Genomic DNA, 20,517 nt, shown 5'->3' on the forward strand with positions numbered 1-20,517 from the left:
TTACTTTTTCTCTGTGTGATAAATATTTTTGTCACAATACAAAAATAATAAATGGAGTATATTTTATTAGGTTCTGAACCAATACCCAACTATTTATTATTATTATTATTATTATTATTATTATCATTTCTCCCCAAAGCATCTTCTTCTTCTTCTATGCTTTATCATTATAAATTTGCAGGTAGACACAGACAGCATACATTAAAATCAACCAAATGCTACCTTTAGAAAAACCAAAGTAATAACAATCTCCAACTACAAAATACGTATAGTATCTTATAAATTACACACAGGTTTTTATCAAAGTCCTTATCAAATCCAAAACCACACAGAGCTAGCAACAAGGCAACAGCATCCATTCAATGAAACGGGAAGGAAAGAAAGAACACAATATATATATATATATATATATTTATAGTTGTGCTGTATTCTCTCAGCTGGGCTTAAAGAATTTCAGCTTCAGTCCACTGTTAACCATGCTCCAGATGCCTCCAATGGAGAATGCCAAGCTAAAGGCAATCCCCAACCAGCCTAGGATCCAGTTAAAATACCAGTTGAAGCTGTATTTGATCGGCTTCTTGATCAGAACCCACATGAAGCACGGGTACGCGAACGTCACCGGAAGTGTCAGCCCCCCTAAAAGTCCGGCAAGGCTAGACAAGAACGGAAGCGCCACACCGATAAATAAGGACACAAATCCATAGAACACTCGAAAGCCAGAGCGCACCCAAATCGAGCACGGCTTGTTGGTCCTGCTGGTGTATCCAGCTTCGAAGCTGTCGAAAACTGGCATCGAGTATATCTGGAAGCTACTCAAGCAATTAAACACAACTAGAAGAAATGTCAATGCAAGAAGTCCCCGAGGAATGTCGTGGCTGTGGAACCCGAACAGGGCGTTGAGAATTCCGCCAGAAGGCATCTGCAGGAATTAGACAGCCGCATTGTTTTATTAAGTTTGATCATGCGCGCACAAAATGTACTCGTCATCGATGATCCAAGAAGGTTAAAAGGTTGTCGTAGACTTACGAGGTTTCCATAAGCCCAGTATCCGCCAATTGCAACAGGAAACAAACACATGGCAATGAAAACATATGCAACCTTGGCTCCCCTCCACATCGGCACATGAGCCGGTTTCTTGAAGGTTGACGGCATCGTCGCCTAAGCAATTTTGTCGGGACTACAGCTGAATGATTCTCACCAAATAAAATGTATAAAGATACAAAAAATGTAACCAAAACTTACCTGAATTTCCAAGACTAAGTTGTGCCCTCTGAAAGCAAATGCTATAATACCGAGTGCATTCAGCGCAGAAAATACCGATGCAGTTAGAGTAGGCAGCGAAATCGGTTGGTATGAAATGGTGGGCGGCCTCGGATGGCTCACCGAGAGCACCCACACCATGGTTGAGTATGTGATGGCTGTCACAGCCCCGACCAGCGAGAGCCCGGCAATGGAGTTGAGGTTCGGGAGTTGGGACAACACTATGCACAGGGATGTGAATACAAGATACCACTCGACTGTTGTCAGAGGATTCGACGAACAAGCAGGGCCGCACACAATCTGGAAGAACATTTTCATGGTCTCCCCTCCGACTAGAATTAAAGCGGTCGCAGTCCCCGCTGATAGGTAAACAGTTGGAAACAGAGCGAGCCAAACACCTAATCGTTCCCCTAAATATACGAATCAAATTTGCCAATCAGAAATATGTTCTTACAGTTCACGATGAAACGTAGGATGTTTGAAAGAACTCACCAAATGCTGCCTGAGCAAGCTCGACGTATCTGTTGTATCGTTTTCCTGGAACTGCTTCATGCAGCTGAACAAGAATCCACAGAGTGTATAATTGCCAGCAGTAGGCAATGATCAAGGATATAATACCCCAACTCCTACGTCAAGAAAAATAAACATTACAACGAATGTCCAAAATGAAATTTGAATGGTCTTAAGGCTACACAGCTACACTTATACACAACTATGCTGAAAAATGGCTGCAACAGGATCGTATTAAGGTTGTAAAAAAGGGACACATTGCGTATGAGATATCTCAAGTGCACGACAATTCGGATGATAATTTCAAAACTTTTCTATGTAAACTGTAAAGGAAGAACAAATTTAAGTCTCTGTCCGTTGGGGAAAATGGAAAGGAGTTAACTTTTACAAAGAAATAACGTAAAACAATGAAAAGGCTGTTAAAAACACAAACAAGCAGACAGACCCAATTCCCTAGTTCATAAATCCATACGAAGGCTCTAACACCTAAACCCAGTCTCCGATGCACCGAACCAAATTGAATGAGAGGATCCAAGAAAAAGCAAAAAGAAACAGCATTTGTAAATATCCAACAGATTTTTATAAGTAACTGTTAAAATGGTAAAAAAATTCATAGAAAGGAAGAAGGATCGATACCATCCAAGAAAGGAGAATGCAACGGGGAGGACCAATGCCTGGAAGCCGACACCGGCGTTGAGATTGTGAAAGGCGGCGTAATGAGCGTTGCCATTGCGGGACTCGGTGATGGGGAGCCACGCGTCCTGAGGGTTGAGCTTAGTCAAGTGGCCGACTTCCTCGAGATAGCCCTTCATGTTGATGAGAACTCTTTTCATGGGAGTTCCAATGGGGCTCAGAAATCTGGGAGATATGAAGGAGGTGGGAGTCCATGACTTGGCAGTGCCGGCGGGTCCATCCTTGCGGGGAGACCTTTGCCCTGAGGGAGTCAGTATCTCCGGCGTGGAGGCGCGTGGAGTCGCCGGTATGGATATCAGCTCCGTCTCCGGTCTCTCCTCCATTAAAGGTAATGAATAAATGGATAGTGTTGGATTAGTGGGGCTTCTTTTTCATCAGGGTCTGTGTTCTTGTTTCGTGGGTTTCGGTGATGGTCAGAGTAGTCACAAGAAATGGCAGATGGCAGAGGGTCGGTCACTGTAGAAGCAGAGTTGGAGTGAAGTCGAGAGAGGAATAATTTGGAGGGGAGAGAGAGGGAGAGAGAGAGAGAGAGGGAGTGTGAAACCAGTGACTATACGTACATAGATATATACAGCGGGCAAAAGGTAATTCTTGAAAAAGAAACGCAACACTGTGGCGTGGCTGTGTTACCTTTCTGCGGGAATCTCGATGGCCGATCAACGGCCGGATGGAGAGAGAGAGAGAGACTCCATTGCTTTACCTTTCCTCTTGCTTGCTTTCTCTCTGTGGAATTTAAAAATCGACAGGCAGCAGAAGCGGACATGAGGATGCAGGCATGGTGTTCGAAGAAATGATTGTGAGAAATTATGGAGGGGTCTGCGTCTGCGTCTGCCATTGCCATTGGCACCGCCGAGATTTGATCGATCGATCGATTAGTCGTTGGAGTTTACTGTTGTTGATTATTAGTACCAACTCTCTGCTCTGCTGCGTCATCCATCGCACAATTTTAATTTATACCAGGGGGTCATTTATGAATCGGCGGTGAACTCACGCGCATGGAGCGCGTAGAAGAAGGAAAGGATGGGAGTTGTATATGATCAAGGCCTACGATTTCGAGGTTGACCATTAATAGGCACCGTAGATTAAAATTGGGTTGGGATCTCTTTAGACCACTGTCGTTTTTCGGGACACCCGGACTTCCAACGCCATCTCAAGCCCATACCATTCCACGGTCAGCTCGAATTATTTCGGCTTCGGTTATATTGTGTTCGCTTTTTTTTTTTTTTTTAAAAAAAAAATATTTTCTAAGTATTTTTTTCATCTTTTTAAGTAAAATTTAAGTACACACCTGTATTTGGTTTGTAAATAAGTGATGAGTTTAATTGACAATATAACCGACAATAACAATTTTTTTTATCATGTATTTAAGTTTAAATGGAAAATTTAATTGTTATTTTATAATATAAAAAAATAACAGATATTTTACCAAAAAAAAAAAAAACTAAAAATATATATAATAATAAACATAAATTTAGTTGAATTAACTTGATGAAGTAGAAATATGATAGAAACCTTTCTATATTCGAGAGAGATTGAGGATATGTTTATATACAAATATTTTTGAAAACTTTTACACTATTTTACAGTAATTTTTGCAAAAATATCAAATTAATTTTTTTCTTTCGTAAAACATCATCTTAAAAACTCCGAGAATATGTCTAAATTAAACCCTAAAATAAACATCAGGATGTAACCAAAAATAAACTTTATTCTAATTAAATATATCTTATTATAACTAAAATTAATCTTCTCTCACACAAACTTTCTACATCTCTCCACGCCGGAGAGACACACACAAACATAATAAATACATTTGTCCACTTTTAGCAATGATGAAAGTGGCCCAAAAATCAATCACTATTGCTTTTCCAGAAGGAACTGAAATGATTTCTATTTCATTATTATTATCTGTTAATCATTTATAATACATTTTTTTGTGTATTTATTTAAATAACATTTTTAAAGAATTATATAAAAATGCATTCAAAAGTTCTATAATACACGAGACTTGCCTGAAAGTTTTATAACCACAGTGAAAAAGGCCCATCCCCAATAGCAAGAAATTAAGCACAGTAAATAAAACAGAGATATACAGGTTTATTGGTCATACAATTAAAATAGATGTAAAAGTTTTGATCGAACAATTCCCCAACAGAAAATAAACATACAATCAAAATAAATTTACAAGTTCATCCATCATACACTAAAAAGAACAGATAAACAGAGTTTTTGACAAGTCCTGCCCCAAATAAATAATCACAGATATATAAGTTTCCGACTACACATTACCCTAACCGAAAATAAACACACAATAAAACCATGGTTATCATACAATAACATGCATATAAAAAGGCTTTTAGAACATTTCCAACCCAATAAATAATAAGTACACAATTGAAATAGATATGTAAAGTTTCTGACCACCCCAACAGAAACTAAACACACAATCAAAATAAATATAGAGATGCCTAACCCCAACAGAATTGCACACAATACAACTGATATGATGATATACATGCTTTAGGGCATGTTTGCAAATAAAAGAAACCAAGCACAGTAAAATAGAAAACACATTTCAAATAGAGATGCTAGCTTTAGAGCATGCCTTCACCCTACCAAACCTCAAATGATAATAAACACACAGTATAGAAACGATATGCATGCTTCCGGCCACACCTGCTCTCAAGAATATATAGTAAGCACACACATCCAAACTTTATATGCTGGGTTCGAGTACTCTTGCCCCAAAAGAGATATAGCACATAATCAAGATAAATATGTAAGCTTTCGAAAATTCTCACCCCTAACATAAAACAAACATACAATCATAAAACATATGCAAGCTTTCATGCACACTTGCCCAACATAAAATACTCACACAACCCAAACAAGCATGTAAGCTTCAAGGCATGACTACCCCCTGGATAAAACAAGTGCACAGTCCAACCCCCAAATGATAATAAGCACATAAACGAACATCACTCTTTCAAGCACAGATACCCAAACACTTAACAAGCATATATTAAAAACATATATGAAAGCTTTCAGGACCCTCCCAATAGATAATACAATCAAACATATATATATGGATTTTTATGGCATGCCCCCCAAAATGAGCACACAACCAAAATCCGTATGCAAAGCTTTCAAACACATCTTACCCAAATAGATAACAAGCACAAAGTCAAAATACATATACAGGATTTAAAGCACATTGGTCCTCAATAAAACAACAAAAATACGATCAAAACAAATATGTAAGCTTTTGAGCAAGCTTATGAAAATAAGCACATAGACAAACATCAGTCTTTCAAACATCACAATGAAAACAGACAATACACCAACCCCCAAATGATAATAAGCACAAAAGCAAACATCACTCATTCAAGCACAGATTCCCAGACACTTAATAAGCATATATTAAAAACATATATGCAAGCTTTCAGGACCCTCCCAATTGATAATAAGCAAACAATCAAACAAATATATAGATTTTTATGGCATGCCCCTCAAAATGAGCACACAACCAAAATTGGTATGCAAAGCTTTCAAACACATCTTACCCAAATAGACAACAAGCACAAAGACAAAATAAAAATACAGGATTTAAAGCGCATTGGTCCTCAATAAAACAATAAACATACGATCAAAACAAATATGTAAGCTTTTGAGCAAGCTTGTGAAAATAAAAATACACAATGAAAACAGACATCACACCGACCCCCAAATGATAATAAGCACACAAACAAAGAGCACTCTTTCAAGCACAGATACCCAAACACTTAATAAGTATATATTAAAAAAATATATGAAAGGTTTCGGCACCCTCCCAATAGATAATAAGCAAACAATCAAACATATATATAGATTTTTATGGCATGCCTCCCCATAACAGAAAATAAGCATATATACAGGTTTTTGGGCACAACATATATTCGAGTTTCTAGGCTCTCAGTAGACATAAGCACATAATCAAAGATATGCAAGCTTTCGAGGATATGTACTCTAAAATAACAAACAAATAATAAATACAATTTTGGGATCACCTACACTGAACTATAATATAATTAGCAAACAATTCAAACAAATTCACAGCAAGAAAAGAAAGCATACATTGACTAAACATTTAGAAAGATTACCAAATATGAACAAGAACTGAGGAGAAAAAAAAAAAAAAAAAACTAATGAACAGAAACATAGACTTATCTGTAGTAGGATGGCACAGAAGAATAGGATTGTGAATGAGAAGTTGATCCAAATCAAACATTGCCGTGTTGAACTGTACATATAGACAATAAAGATAACAGGGGAATTATTTAGCAAAGTTGTAGATAAAATTCACCATATCAATAATTTAATCACCAATTTTCTAAACAAATTTATAACTGATAATATGATAACTTCTAGGTTATGATACAAGAAGAATCAATGAATGTTATGGCTTCCAAATTAGTTTGTTAGGTACTCCAAGTGACATGATTGCAAAGCAATTTATTATAGGAAAATAATAGTATTAGTGCAAATTACACTACCAATTAAGAAATGTAAACCAGTTCCTTTAGCAATACCTTTTTTGAAATAGGACAACAGGACAAAACCTTTGGTATTTACCGAGAACAAAGACACAAGGAAGACGGTCGCAATGAGAATATGGCGATTTATTCAGCGGTATTTTCTTTTCCACCTCAGCACCTGTGGCAGTGAGTGTGCTTCTGCTCCCCCCCCCCCCCCCCCCCCCCCCCTCTTGCAGCCACCCACAAGGAGAGAAACAAAACAAAAAGAAATAAATATACATACTTTGCAATGCTTCATTTCAAGGTCCAAGTAACATGATTTCAAAGCAATTTATTATAGGAAAATAATAGTATTAGCGCAAATTACACTACCAATTAAGAAATGTAATCCAGTTCCTTTAGCAAGACCCAGGCCCAGGTGTAGCCTTGACCCAGACCCAAACCCAGCCAAGACCAGGCCCATACATAGCCAGACCCAGACCAGACGAGACCAGGACCCAAATCCAGACCCAACCCAGACTCAAACCCCGCCCAAACTCAAATCCAGACCCTGACCAAGCCCAGACCCAACCCATGCCCACTCCTGGACCCAGCCCAGAACCAGACCCAGGCCCAGCCCAAACTCAACCTAGATCCAACCCAAGCCCAGACCCAAGTTATATGTATATATATATATATATATATATTTGCAATTCTATTTTTATAAAGGTAAAAAAATAAGGATACATACTTCAGGGTTGAAATCAATTTAGGATAGAAAACAAACTTTGGAAAATCATTCAATATCAAATGATGCCATTCACATCAGAAATAGAAGCCTTCTAAATGTGCATAATGATTATCAAGCTCAGCCTAAACCAAGATCCAACCCTGACCCAAGTTATTAAAAAAATATATGTCTTTACAATTCCATTTTTATAAAGGTCAAAAATAAGGATATATACTTTAAGGGTGAAATCAATTTTGGATAGAAAGCAAACTTAAGACAAGAGCTACTTTGGAAAATCATTCACTGTCAAACAATACCAGTAACATGAAAATTAGAAGCCTTCTAAATGTGCATCGTTATTATCAATCTAGCTTTCAAATGCAGAAATAAGAACATGCAAAAGATTCATCATCTTCACAGAAACCATCAGTGTGTTATCTAAAATAGAATACATAATCAAACACTTAAACATCAAAATCAAAAAATAAATAAATTAATATAAAATTAAAACATAAGCTAAATAACATAAATTTAACAAGCATAGAGAAATAGTCGATGCAAAAGTTTGTTTTACCAAACCCTAATTATGAATCCCAGAAAAATAATAAAACTTTTCAGGCCAAGAAAGGCCTACCACGGAATCCTCTGTTGGAAAAACCTCCATCATATTGGAGTCGAAGTTGTGCCTACGGACAGAATTAAAGAGAGGACTAGAGAGCCCAACGACTTAGATCGGATTGATAATCAATTTTGATTCCTAAAAAACCAACATTCCTTGAAGAGAGACGTGTTTGCCTACAAAACAAATAGCTCTAAACTTACCGCCATAATGGCCTTAGACAGCCATATTTCGGAGACCATCGATCAGGTGAACTCCAGCAGAGCAGATCGGGGGAGGAAGCAACGCGGCCACTCGTTTCTTGAGTAATGAGGCTAGGGCGGAGGCTTCTCTCTCAATTCTCAGATCTCAAATGTGGATCAACTTTGGTGTCAAAGAATGGAATGGCTAATGGCAACAGCCTTTACATAATAACCCATCATCATCTCAATGTTACCGTTAGGAGTCTAGTTTGGGCCGAGAAGAGAGAAGTCGAAACCCTAAGCGCAACGGCTAGTTGAGACTTGAGAACTACTATCTCGAAACCTTAAGGCGCAACGGATGGTTGGAAGTTTGGACAACGGATAGTATTATTTTTGAGATATATTTTAAATATTTAAACTTAAATAATGTAGCCGTCTTAGCTCAGCCGGTAGAGCGCATGGCTTTTAACCATGTGGTCGTGGGTTCGATTCCCACAGACGGCGTTTTGTTTTTTTTTTATATAATAAAAATTTTATACGAATTGAAGGTGGAAAAGTCAATTTGGTAACAAACAAGAACGCGTGTGCGGTGGCATTTTTGTAAATAACTCTAACTGTAAGGGGAGGTTTGTTAGATAAAAGGTTCAATTTGGTAACAATTGACTCTCTGACTACATTCTACTACATCTTATTTTTCGCCATTCCTGTCCGGCGATTCGCCGCCTCCGATTCCGATTTATGTTCCTTCTCGATTGGCGGTTGCCACCTGATATAATTCCGTTTTCATTTAACCCTACCTTCTTCATCCTTGATCTCGCGTAACCCCATGGCGTTGTGAGCCTTGTAAAGGTGTCGCTCCCTTCAAAACCCGCTCGGAACCCAGGAATTTGATTTTTCCAAAGATTTGCAGTCATGGCTATCAGATTCACTGTTAATTTTTCGGCGTCAGTCGCCTCTAACCTCGCGTCGTGCTCTGGTGCCTCTGGTAAGTGCGCCGCCTCACGATGGATAAACGAGTTGACATCTCGATCGCGTTTACTCCAACATTCTCCATCGCAGAAATCCGACTCCAATTACTCCGATATCGGCCGCTCCAACTCGAACCCAAATCCCCTCAAATCGAGATCATCGATGTATTCGTCTCTTGCTGTGGAAATTCTCAGTGGGAGTTCGCAATCTCATGTGACTATGGGATTAATCTCTTTGATGAAGCAGTCGGTGGGATCATCGTCTGGTATGAACGTTTTGGGGATTTCGCCGATCAAAGCATCATCAATCATCCCATTCTTTCCCGGCTCGAAGTGGCTGCCGTGTAACGAACCGTCGAGCGCGGAGGTGGATAGAAGAGGGATCGTTGTTCGGAACAGCGGCTCGGGGAGGACCAAAGGAGCAGTTAAGGCTGGGATTGCTGACATTAGTTCCAATCTGGATAGAGGAGCAACCATTGTTGGTAGCTGCAACCCTGGAAGCCGGAAGGGAACCGTCACCGCTGACAGTTTAAGTGGTAGCAAAAGAAAGGGTTCTGAGGCATTTGCAGTTCCCCAAAAAAGCGGTGCTAGTAGTGTGAGCCCTATGCCACAAAATAAGGGCAGCGGTAATAATAGTTGGCTATCGAAATGGATGAATATGTGCTTCACCACGGAAGACGCTAAGGCTGTTTTGACTGCCTTTAGCGTCAGCATTTTGTTCAAGTCGACTTTAGCAGAGCCAAAGTCAATTCCCTCCACTTCTATGTGCCCAACGCTTGATGTGGGTGACCGAATTATTGCAGAGAAGGTATTATTTCAACTGAGATGAACCATTTTTTGTAAATTTTATAATTACTTCTTTTTAGCTTTATACATACCATGGGCCCAAGCACAATTTATTATAGTTTGATCTTTAGCAGATTGTCAATTGATTTGTATGCTCACTTTGTTTCTTTGTGTGATGCAAGGGAATGGAAATATGTTTATTGAACTGGAGTGCTGAAGTTGAAATGCAGTCCAGGAAATAACAATCAACTTTTGTGCAACTGTGTGTGTTTTAATGCATCTACACTGGTTTTAATAACAGGCTTTATTCATTTTCATTTGCTATAGTTTATGTCTGTAGTCCATGGCTCTGTTCCTGCGCTTTTAGTATGTGCATCTGATAATGCCTTCCAAGGCTGAGTTTTGGGGGGGAAAATCTGGGTACTACTCAATTTTCAATTGAGTTTCTTTATGTCTTATACAAATCCCTTGTGCAGGTTTCTAAGATCCTTATATCTGTTTCTATTATCACAAAGTGAGATGTTTCTGTTGCTACTAAATTTACGATTTGAACAACTTTTGCATGACAATGGGCATTAGGATTCCCCACAAACTAATACTGTTCTTATTGTTTATTAGTGTTTAACCACTTTGTGTATTCGGGTGGTTCCAGGTTTCTTATATTTTCAAGAAGCCCGAAATCTCTGACATTGTGATTTTCAAGGCTCCTTCAATTCTTCAGGTATCTTTTGAATTTGATGTTAGCGCCGGGGGTTGAACGGTCACTCGGGTATGCACATTCAATAATGAAAATGACATGTTATTTCCACCCATTTGTGCAGGAGATCGGTTATAATGCATCTGATGTATTTATTAAGAGAGTTGTAGCAAAAGGTGGTGACTTTGTAGAGGTCAGGGACCACAAAATGGTTGTCAAATCTATTTGTTTGTATCTTGCTGTCTCCTTCAACACTTGTAATTTTGTTTCTTGTGAAGGTTCGTGATGGGAAATTGTTTGTCAATGGTGTTCCTCAAGATGAGGATTTCATCTTGGAGCCACTCAAATATGAAATGGATCCAGTGGTAGATAACTTATTCAACCTCTTGATATGGTTTTTATTGCGTAATCATATGCCACCACTACAAAGCATGATGCATTATTTTCATCCCGTTATAGCTTGTGCCTGAAGGCTATGTGTTTGTGCTTGGGGACAACCGCAATAACAGCTTTGATTCTCATATCTGGTAATTCGCTACTGCCAATAACTAAGAAACTCTGTCTATATTGGGATTCACTTCGATTTTGAATTGATGGTGTTTGATTTCTCAGGGGCCCACTTCCCGTCAAGAACATAGTCGGTCGCTCAGTCTTCCGTTACTGGCCTCCATCAAAAGTATCCGACACTCTGTGCTACACACCCAGATCCGCTTTGGCGTAGCCTTTTTGTGACATATCTGAACACACTAACATCAAGTCTGTTGATTGTTCCTCACCCCAGGGATTTTCACTCAGTACCCTGTACTTGTGATTATTTATTCAATGTTATATTTCTCTAAATACCTCAGGATGAATTAGTTATCAATGCCATGAGACTCATTTGATACTATCAGGATCCTTGTACTGACTTTGGGTTATAACATGAATTCTGCCATGGGACTCATTTTGATTTCTTCATATATGATGTCTTAATATGGAGCCTTGATTACAATATATGCCTGGTAAGACAGACACACAGACAGGCAAGAGTTGGTTTATAAGGAGTTCTGTTTGGTTGAATTTCAGTCCTTTTAGGATCCACTGAACAGCAGCATTTTTGGTTTATGTTGCTGAATTGGTTACATGCAGCAGCACTCAGTAAATTGGGATTCGACTACACAAATTATATGCAAGTGTTTGTGGTGTGTGATCAGGTCAGATATTCACTCCCTTGTGTCTTTAATTTGTGTGAATATATATATATATATGTGTGTGTGTATAACGTATGTATGTTATTGATTGATCTTTTGGGGATTGCATTGCCAGGTTGAGGTAGGCAGGCAGGCAGTGTGGCAGACAAATGTATGGTGGGAGTAGGCAAACATGGATTAGGACAGGGAAAAATATATCTGAATGACATCACCTTTGAGTATTGGTATAATTTAAGGGTATGTTTCGTCTTTACAATTTTTTATTTTGTTTCCCTGAAATGGGATTAACGCTGTTTTTTGTGACTATTTTTAATTTTTTCATAAAATTTTTATAAAATATTATTTAAATAACAAAAAAAAATTATTGACCAAACAAAGAATTATTTTTTTTGAGATGCAATCGTGTGAATACTCGAGATGATGTTTGATGGTGGTCCGGGTGGAGGTCATTTCTACGATCGACATAGACTTCAGGTAAATGGTTTTTTACGCTATACTTTATTTTGCGTCAATCATTTTGAGATTTTTCTTTGTTTGGAATCATTAGGTTATAAAAGGTGGTTGTGAGGACCTCGACCAAAAAAAAAAATTAAATATATATATATATATTATAATAATAATAATAATAATAATAAAAAAAATAACTGGTCCAAAACTCCAAATCTTACGAAGCGTAAGAGGTTTCTGGATCAAAACGTTGTAGGAGTTTTTGAGAAGGGTAAATGAGATTACTCTCTTCTGTCGAGTATTTCACAAAGTTTGAAATTGAACTTCGATTTAAATAAAAGAAATTGAATTTTTACGAAGAACTAAGATTGAGAGTGGATTTTGGTTTCGACAAAGTGTTTGAATTTTATAGGATAATAATATATAAATAAATAAGCTTCTCGATGAAATTTTGGTGGGAGGATTTTGGTAGTAAATTTTATTATTAGTTATTTTTTTAAAAAAAAATATCAATTAAATATTTTATATATTCTAAATATTACTCCCTACAGTCCAAACGGGCCTTTGGAGTTTTGTATTAAATTGAAAAATAATTGTATTTTATAAATTAGTAGAAATGTAGAGATGATTTTTACTTTGACTTTTGATTTTATAAATTAGTAAACCCTAAATCTTTAAACAATAGTATTTTATTATTTTTTTTATTATTAAAAAATATCATGTCGATATATATATATATATAAATTGTATTTATTAAAAACAATAATTATAATACATGTGAGTTCTCGTATTGTTGTTGATTTGAAGATAATAATAATAATAATAATAATAATAATAATAATAATAATAACAATAATAATTGATTCATTATGAAAGAACAATTGCAACTTCAAATATGTGATCATGTTTTAGTCATCAGCAAAATTTGTCATTTTCAATTTCAAAATAATTTCACACGTTCAAAAAATCATCCCTTTTTACGTACGTGCTTTAGTAATGCAGTGATGATTTTCCCACTTAAAATAATTATTGTCTACCTTATTAGCCATTTGAATTAATAATTTATTTAGTTATGGTTAACTCAAACACTATCCCAATTTAAATATAAATATATATATTATTAATTTAAACTATATATTTACGAATTTTATACATACGTATGAAATTTTTCATATTTTGTTATTATACGTATTAGATTTAGAGAAATTACATTTATTTAAAAAATAATAATGCATATATTTGACTTTTTTTTTTTCCCAATACCCTTAGGAGGTTTTATAAGCTGGTTGATTCGCTAATCGAAATATTATTTTCACAATATCTAATTTTATTTTGTTTTATAAACGGCCAATAATTTAGATTTTTTTTTTGTGTGTGATATTAAATTAAAATATACTCCGTCTACTAGAAAATATATATTTTTATTTTGGGATGTCCAATTACAAAGTAAATATTTCATTAAATACCTTTTTTTTTTTTCCACAAATACTCATATTTTACATTACATCATTATTTTTACACTAAAAAGTAAGGACAAAAATGTCATTATACTACTTTTAACTACACACTGTCCAAAAGTAATTGTATACTTTATATGTGGACGGAGTATAATATTCTGTACATTATTTTCAACAAAATATACTTTTATGTCCTATATATTTTACAATATTTTTGAAATAAAAAATAATTAACTCTTTAACGAATATAAAATACATTTTATCTCATCTTATTATTCAAATAAAAAAAAATAAACAAATACACAATTTTTCTCCTATGAAATTATTTAATTATCAAATTATGTCTAAACAAAAAAGTTCAAATAATATCTCGTTTTAAATTAATTTCAAACTAAAATTAAATAAATTCTAAACATTTTGCTTATGTAATACAACTATATCAAATCCACGCAATACACCAAATTTAAAATTTGAAATTTATGAGTTAAATTATTATGAACTTTAATTGTATATAATAATATTAATAAACAATAATGATAATGATAATAAAGTAGTATATTATTATCGCCATATATTCTCTAAATATTGTTACTATATATTATTGTACTAATAAAATTTCCATAATAATGATTTGATAGATTGAAATTTAAAATATTTTTGAAAACAACGAAAACAAGTGTAATATTAGAATCATGATTGTCATTTGAATAAAATGAGGCTATCGTAATATTTTTTGCATTATTTATCTATAATATATTTATAAAAGAAAAAATTATATTAAATGTTTATGAATGTATTCTTTTTGTCAAAATATCTAATATATATTCTTTTTTAAAAAATATATTATATACTCATTAGTTTTAAATTATATACATAATTTTTTATATTCTATATATAAAATAGAAAAAAAATTCCTTTAAATTAAAATACAAAACAAACAAACACTATGCATTTCAAAATTATTATTATTATTTTTTTTGTTTTTAGATGGAATCCATTTTTAATATTTTATTTATATAGTTTAGTAAGTTAATTATCGTGGATTATGATTATTATTTTATTATTTTGTATGTAATAGAAATTGTTTGATATGTTTAAAATAATAATTAATATATATAATTATAACATTTAGAACTTATGTTTAAATATTTTAAATTTTATATCTCAATAAAATATTACTTTGTTAAATATATTTGAAAATGACAAATTTATATATTTTAAAATAAAAAACATATAAATTATTATATAACAAAGGAAGTATATTATATCATATAAAAGTTTATTTTTAAAATATATATTCATATTATATAATACTCTCTCGGTTCCAAAACTATAGTTTGGGTTGAGTTTGACACGAAATTTAAATAATATTAATATTATATTGGTAGTGGATAAAAAATACGGATAAAAGACTTTTTTGTCATTGTAAGTGTATTAGTGTAAAAAGTAGTGGCAATTGTGTAATAATAATAAAAAAATAAAAATAGTTTTATAGTGATATGGTTACTTATGGAAATAAAACTATTATTTCGAAATAGACAAAAATGAAAAATAAGACTAGTAGGAGGGAATATATTATTGAATTATAATACCTATATATTCCAGCATCTAATTCAAAATTCAAAATTCTTCTACAACTCAAAATCCACGTGAGCCAAACAAACGCACACTCGATAATACCTAGGTAATTAAATTATATAGTCAAATATAATTTAAAGTTGGGATAAATGTGTAATAAAAGTAATTTGCCAATTTAATTCCACCAAATAAATTAATTGAGATAGTTAAATTTAAAGATGCAGATAATTTGCGAGCAATAATAATAATAATAATATACTAATAATTATCATTAGAAATGAAGTCATCCTATCTACAAAGGCCGGGGCAAAAGAGTGATAGAGACAGCAGTGAGGGGCATTCCTGGAAATTCACAGCCGGTCCCCACGCAGTCATCGCTGTTCTTACAATGGGACAAAACCCCAACGTAATCCCCAACCCGTTTTTCCTACTGTATGTTTCTTCTTCCTCAGTCACTCAAAAAAAAAAAAGTGTGAGAGTGTGTAAGAGAGAGAGAGAGAGAATAGAGAATCAATTGAATTGAATTGAATTTCTCCTGTTTTCTTCTCCTCCATCACATGTCAGATATTCAATTTTGATAATAATCTGCTTTAATTCCATCCTACCTGTACACCTCCTAAAACCCCTTTTCGAGCATTTAAAACCCAGCCCTTTTTAAGGAATTAAAGCCTTGTTTGTTTGTTTTTATTTTGCATTCTCAGTGTGAGCCGGCCGGGAGAGAAAGACACAATCCTACGCAGCAATTTCCGTGGGCGGCCAATTCGACGACTGCCAGACAGCAAGGATAAAGGATTGTAGCCAGCCTGCGTTTCTACTGTGTTTTCCGGACAACAAAAAAGAAAAAAAAAAAAACAGACAAGATGGTGGAAACGACGACGAACCACGCCCAATTGCCTCCCCCGCCGCCGCCTCCCTCGGTTGCGCCGCCGCTCGGCGCTGCCAGAGGCCCGCTTTACCCACCGGCGGAGCAGCTGCTCCACCTACAATATTGTATCCATTCCAACCCTTCTTGGGGTCGGTAATTCTTCCCTTTTACATATATATATATATATATATATTTAATCGTGTAAGAAATTGATGACTTGTTGAGATTGTGCTGTGGTCTGAGTTTCATGGTGTTTGTTTCTGGTAAATCAGCATTGTTTTTGTAAGGATATTCTTCTGCTTTTTTTGTATCTAGTCTGGAAAAGGAATATGCTCTTAAGAAAAAAAAGTCCCATTTTTTTAATGGTTTTTCTAATCCTGCGAGGCTATTAAAAATGATATCTTGATTCCCCCTTGTGCTTATGTGGGTAATAATTTATTGACAGACAGTCTTCTTACCAGCTGATGGTTGATGTTGTGGGCTATGTATTGTTGTTCGAATTCATATGATTTTTAAACATGTGATCGACATCCCTTCTTGCAGCACAAACTTTACTTCTTGGCTTTCAACACTACATTGTCATGCTCGGAACAACTGTTATGGTTGCGACATTACTAGTGCCTCGGATGGGTGGTAGTCCGGTGAGTTACTCTTTCAGCATTTCGCGCGCACTTGTTCAAATTGTAGTAACTTTGATCTTGATCTTGAGTTATGACAATGAAATCTTTGGACAGGGGGATAAAGCGCGCGTGATCCAAACTTTGCTGTTTACGTCGGGGTTGAACACCCTGTTGCAGACGTGGTTCGGTACGCGCCTGCCAACTGTCATGGGGCCGTCCTTTGCGTATATCATAACTGTTATGGGAGTCGTCAATGATCTATCTGATGACGATTCTATAGATGATCATGCGGTATGCAAATTTGTTCGTTATATGTTGTCTAATTACTGTGTTGGAAGAGATTGCATTGAAGGATTTTTGGCGGATGTCATTATTACACCTTCCTAGTTCGCCGCCTCCATCTACTTTATTAATTTTTTGGTGCAAGAATACCTTTAGCCATTCACTAAAACACTTTTTGTTGAAAAGCTCCCAACTTTCTTGCATAACAAAAAGATTCGGTGATATCGATTGGCGAGTCGTGGATGTTTTCATAATCAATATGGCTGATTATAAGCTTACATTTTTGTTCCTTTTACTAGATAACGACGTTGCGCCTTTGTTTTTGGAAAGCTAACGTTCTTAATTCCACGTGTCCTTTTAGAGATTCTCTCATACAATCAGAGCCGTTCAAGGATCGCTGATCGTATCTTCATTTATAAACATCATACTTGGATACAGCAAAACATGGGGAAAGCTTGCAAAGTAAGAAAAATCAATTCGAGATTATGTTTCTATACATATATTACCGTTGATTCTAATAATGTTGTGCATTTAACAGGTTCTTGAGCCCTGTAGTTTTAGTTCCAGTTGTCTGTGTAGTTGGTCTTGGCTTGTATTCCCGAGGCTTCCCGCAGGTATATTTTCCTTTTTGTCGTTTTTCTCCACGCCTACATGCCTTTAATGCTTGAGATTTTTTATAAATGCGACAAAATCTCTATAGTTGACGATATTTCTTGCTTCTTTAAAGCTTGCGAACTGTGTGGAAATTGGCTTGCCGATGCTGATTCTGCTGATTGTCACTCAACAAGTAAGTACTGGTTAAGACTCCTCTTTTACGATTGTTTTCTTTAAAGATGAAAAGTTCGTCAAGATTTACATATTTCATGCAGTACTTGCAACATGTCCATCCTCTTTCCCGGAACATCCTGGAGAGGTTCGCTTTGCTTGGGTGTGTCGCCCTTGTCTGGTCTTTCGCCGCCATTCTTACAGTTTCCGGTGCTTACAAAAATGCCAAGCAGCAGACCCAATCAAGCTGCCGTACAGATCGATCCTTTCTCATTTCATCTGCTCCATGGTATGTTCTCTTCATCTTAGCATTCTTTCCCCCTTTTGGGGTTTGATTTCTTCGCGCCGTACTTAGAAGAAATACGTTTTTTTGTTACAGGGTGAGGATTCCGTATCCTTTTCAATGGGGCACCCCGGTATTTAGAGCAAGTCATGTGTTTGGAGCAATGGGCGCGGCACTTGTTTCTTCTGCTGAGGTTCGTGATTATTTGCGTTGCGCAAATGACTTTTTATGTTTCTTTCTGCTTCCCGTGGACTTAAACGATTTTATTGCAGTCAACTGCTACATTTTACGCCGCGGCACGGCTTGCCGGTGCTACTTCTCCGCCGGGGTTCGTGCTGACCAGGAGCATCGGGTTGCAGGTGTGTGGTGTTCTTGATTCATTGCATAAATGTTTCATACATGGCCTGCTATTTTAATTGTACATTTATTCGACGAATTCACTTTCATTATTACATCATTTGTGTTGTTTCAGGGAATAGGCCAGCTGATCGAAGGTTTGTTTGGCGCTATCGTTGGAAGCACCGCATCGGTGTAAGAATCCAATCTTATACTTTTTTCTTCTTGGCTGTGTTGTCGTTTGTGGTCCGAATAAGGCAGCTGAAATTTTAACGATGATGTAATGGTTTGTGTTCGGTCATCTTTGTAGTGAAAATGTCGGCCTCCTTGGATTAACTCGTGTTGGTAGCCGTAGAGTGGTTCAAATATCTTCGGTCTTCATGATCTTCTTCTCCATTTTCGGTGGGTTATCTTCACCTTTCTCCATTTCAAATTTTTTTCCTCTTCAATGTCACATGAAATAGAAATGAAATTACAATTGAGTTGTAATTTTTTGCAGGAAAATTCGGAGCCTTATTCGCTTCGATTCCTCTGCCTATATTCGCTGCCATATACTGTCTCCTATATGGTGTAGTCGGTACGTCTGTAAATCTTCTATGCATTAATACCGTTTATCTTTCCACTTAAATTTAATGGTGGCAATGATCTATGTTGTCTTACCGCAGCTGCCGTCGGGATAACGTTCATGCAATTTACAAACAGCAACTCCATGCGAAACATCTATGTATTAGGCGTCTCGATTTTCCTTGGCATATCGATACCCCAATATTTCCTCATGGAGACAGATGCTTTCGGACATGGACCTGTCAGGACAAACGCCGGATGGGTAACAATTCTGCTCGATCATCGCCTTGATCTTGATTTTTTCTTTTCCTAGAATCACAACATTTCCATCTTTTTGCAGTTCAACGATATATTGAATACCGTATTTTCTTCGCCGGCGAGCGTGGCGCTGATCGTTGGAGCACTTGTGGACAACACGCTCGAAGCTCGGCACACAGTGGACGATCGCGGGGTTCCATGGCTGTTGCCGTTCCATCACAGGCATGGCGATAGCAGAAACGACGAATTCTACAGCTACCCGCTGCGCATAGACGAGTATATTCCTTCTCGAATTCCCTGGATCAAGAAATGATCGAATGCTCAATAGCTAGCCGGATGACGACCTTTGGCGCCCAAAATATAAGAACAACAAAAATTTAGACATTGATCGGTAACTTTTGTTTTGCTGAACATAGATAGCAATCATCGTCGTCATCATCATCATCACCACCTTTGTGTCATCGATTCAACAATTTTTGTAAGCCATCGGTCGGATAGCTGATTTTATTATTATGAGACTTATGGGCTCCGAATGAGGTCTAAAATTGGTTTCTTTTCTTCTTTCTGAGAAGGCCTTAAAATTTGGTAGGGGAGGGAGTGAAATTATACATGCATAGATATATATATATATATATATATATGTATAGCTGTGTTTAAAAGGATGCAGACTGTGTCTGAATTGGGCCAGTACGAGGTTTTAGATTCCCTTAAAGTACAAATGTTTTTTACATGGAAGAAAGTAGGCACTCATTGGATTCACTGGTCAGATTGTGAAGGGACCACACGGCCCATTCAGACTTGGATGTATAAATATGTCTTAGAAAATATTGATTTGATTTATATTGGACTTATGGGACAAGTGTTTGGCGGCTATTGTATTTATAAATCAACAAATCACAGTTTGTTTGTCCATATAAATTGTTATATTTTAAAT

General features: G+C 36.1%; 3 protein-coding genes and 1 non-coding gene across 6 annotated transcripts; 3 read left to right on the forward strand and 1 right to left on the reverse strand.

Moving 5' to 3' along the window:
• Positions 1-201: 201 nt before the first annotated feature.
• Positions 202-3,321, reverse strand: LOC127246962 (lysine histidine transporter-like 8). The gene is made up of 5 exons (XM_051268638.1): positions 2,407-3,321; positions 1,753-1,886; positions 1,243-1,670; positions 1,027-1,158; positions 202-919 (listed from the first exon to the last, which is right to left on the reverse strand). Exons 1-5 carry the CDS (start codon positions 2,784-2,786, stop codon positions 434-436), a joined length of 1,560 nt encoding a protein of 519 aa, XP_051124595.1. The 5' UTR covers positions 2,787-3,321; the 3' UTR covers positions 202-433.
• A 5,597-nt stretch (positions 3,322-8,918) lies between these two features.
• Positions 8,919-8,991, forward strand: TRNAK-UUU (transfer RNA lysine (anticodon UUU)). Its single transcript has one exon. It is a non-coding gene; the product is annotated as a tRNA-Lys (tRNA).
• A 162-nt stretch (positions 8,992-9,153) lies between these two features.
• On the forward strand, positions 9,154-11,895 carry LOC127246423 (probable thylakoidal processing peptidase 2, chloroplastic). The gene is made up of 6 exons (XM_051267812.1): positions 9,154-10,263; positions 10,894-10,962; positions 11,063-11,131; positions 11,217-11,303; positions 11,398-11,465; positions 11,551-11,895. Exons 1-6 carry the CDS (start codon positions 9,400-9,402, stop codon positions 11,657-11,659), a joined length of 1,266 nt encoding a protein of 421 aa, XP_051123769.1. The 5' UTR covers positions 9,154-9,399; the 3' UTR covers positions 11,660-11,895.
• Positions 11,896-12,012: 117 nt separating this feature from the next.
• On the forward strand, positions 12,013-20,148 carry LOC127246422 (nucleobase-ascorbate transporter 3-like). 3 transcript variants are annotated; one of them, XM_051267810.1, is made up of 18 exons: positions 12,013-12,131; positions 12,244-12,365; positions 12,507-12,602; positions 15,886-16,016; positions 16,312-16,624; positions 17,019-17,116; positions 17,210-17,386; positions 17,739-17,839; positions 17,916-17,991; positions 18,105-18,164; positions 18,247-18,431; positions 18,522-18,618; positions 18,698-18,784; positions 18,898-18,956; positions 19,072-19,163; positions 19,261-19,338; positions 19,427-19,587; positions 19,666-20,148. In XM_051267810.1, exons 5-18 carry the CDS (start codon positions 16,471-16,473, stop codon positions 19,894-19,896), a joined length of 1,656 nt encoding a protein of 551 aa, XP_051123767.1. In that variant the 5' UTR covers positions 12,013-12,131; positions 12,244-12,365; positions 12,507-12,602; positions 15,886-16,016; positions 16,312-16,470; the 3' UTR covers positions 19,897-20,148. The 3 variants fall into 3 exon arrangements, with proteins under 3 accessions (XP_051123767.1, XP_051123765.1, XP_051123766.1); XM_051267808.1 differs by lacking the exons at positions 12,013-12,131; positions 12,244-12,365; positions 15,886-16,016 and having other exon boundaries at positions 12,469-12,602; XM_051267809.1 differs by lacking the exons at positions 12,013-12,131; positions 12,244-12,365; positions 12,507-12,602; positions 15,886-16,016 and having other exon boundaries at positions 16,059-16,624.
• The last annotated feature ends 369 nt before the right edge of the window (positions 20,149-20,517 follow it).

Source organism: Andrographis paniculata, unplaced genomic scaffold (assembly GCF_009805555.1).
Source record: "Andrographis paniculata isolate CXL003 unplaced genomic scaffold, ASM980555v1 Contig30END, whole genome shotgun sequence".
NCBI lineage: Eukaryota > Viridiplantae > Streptophyta > Magnoliopsida > Lamiales > Acanthaceae > Andrographis > Andrographis paniculata.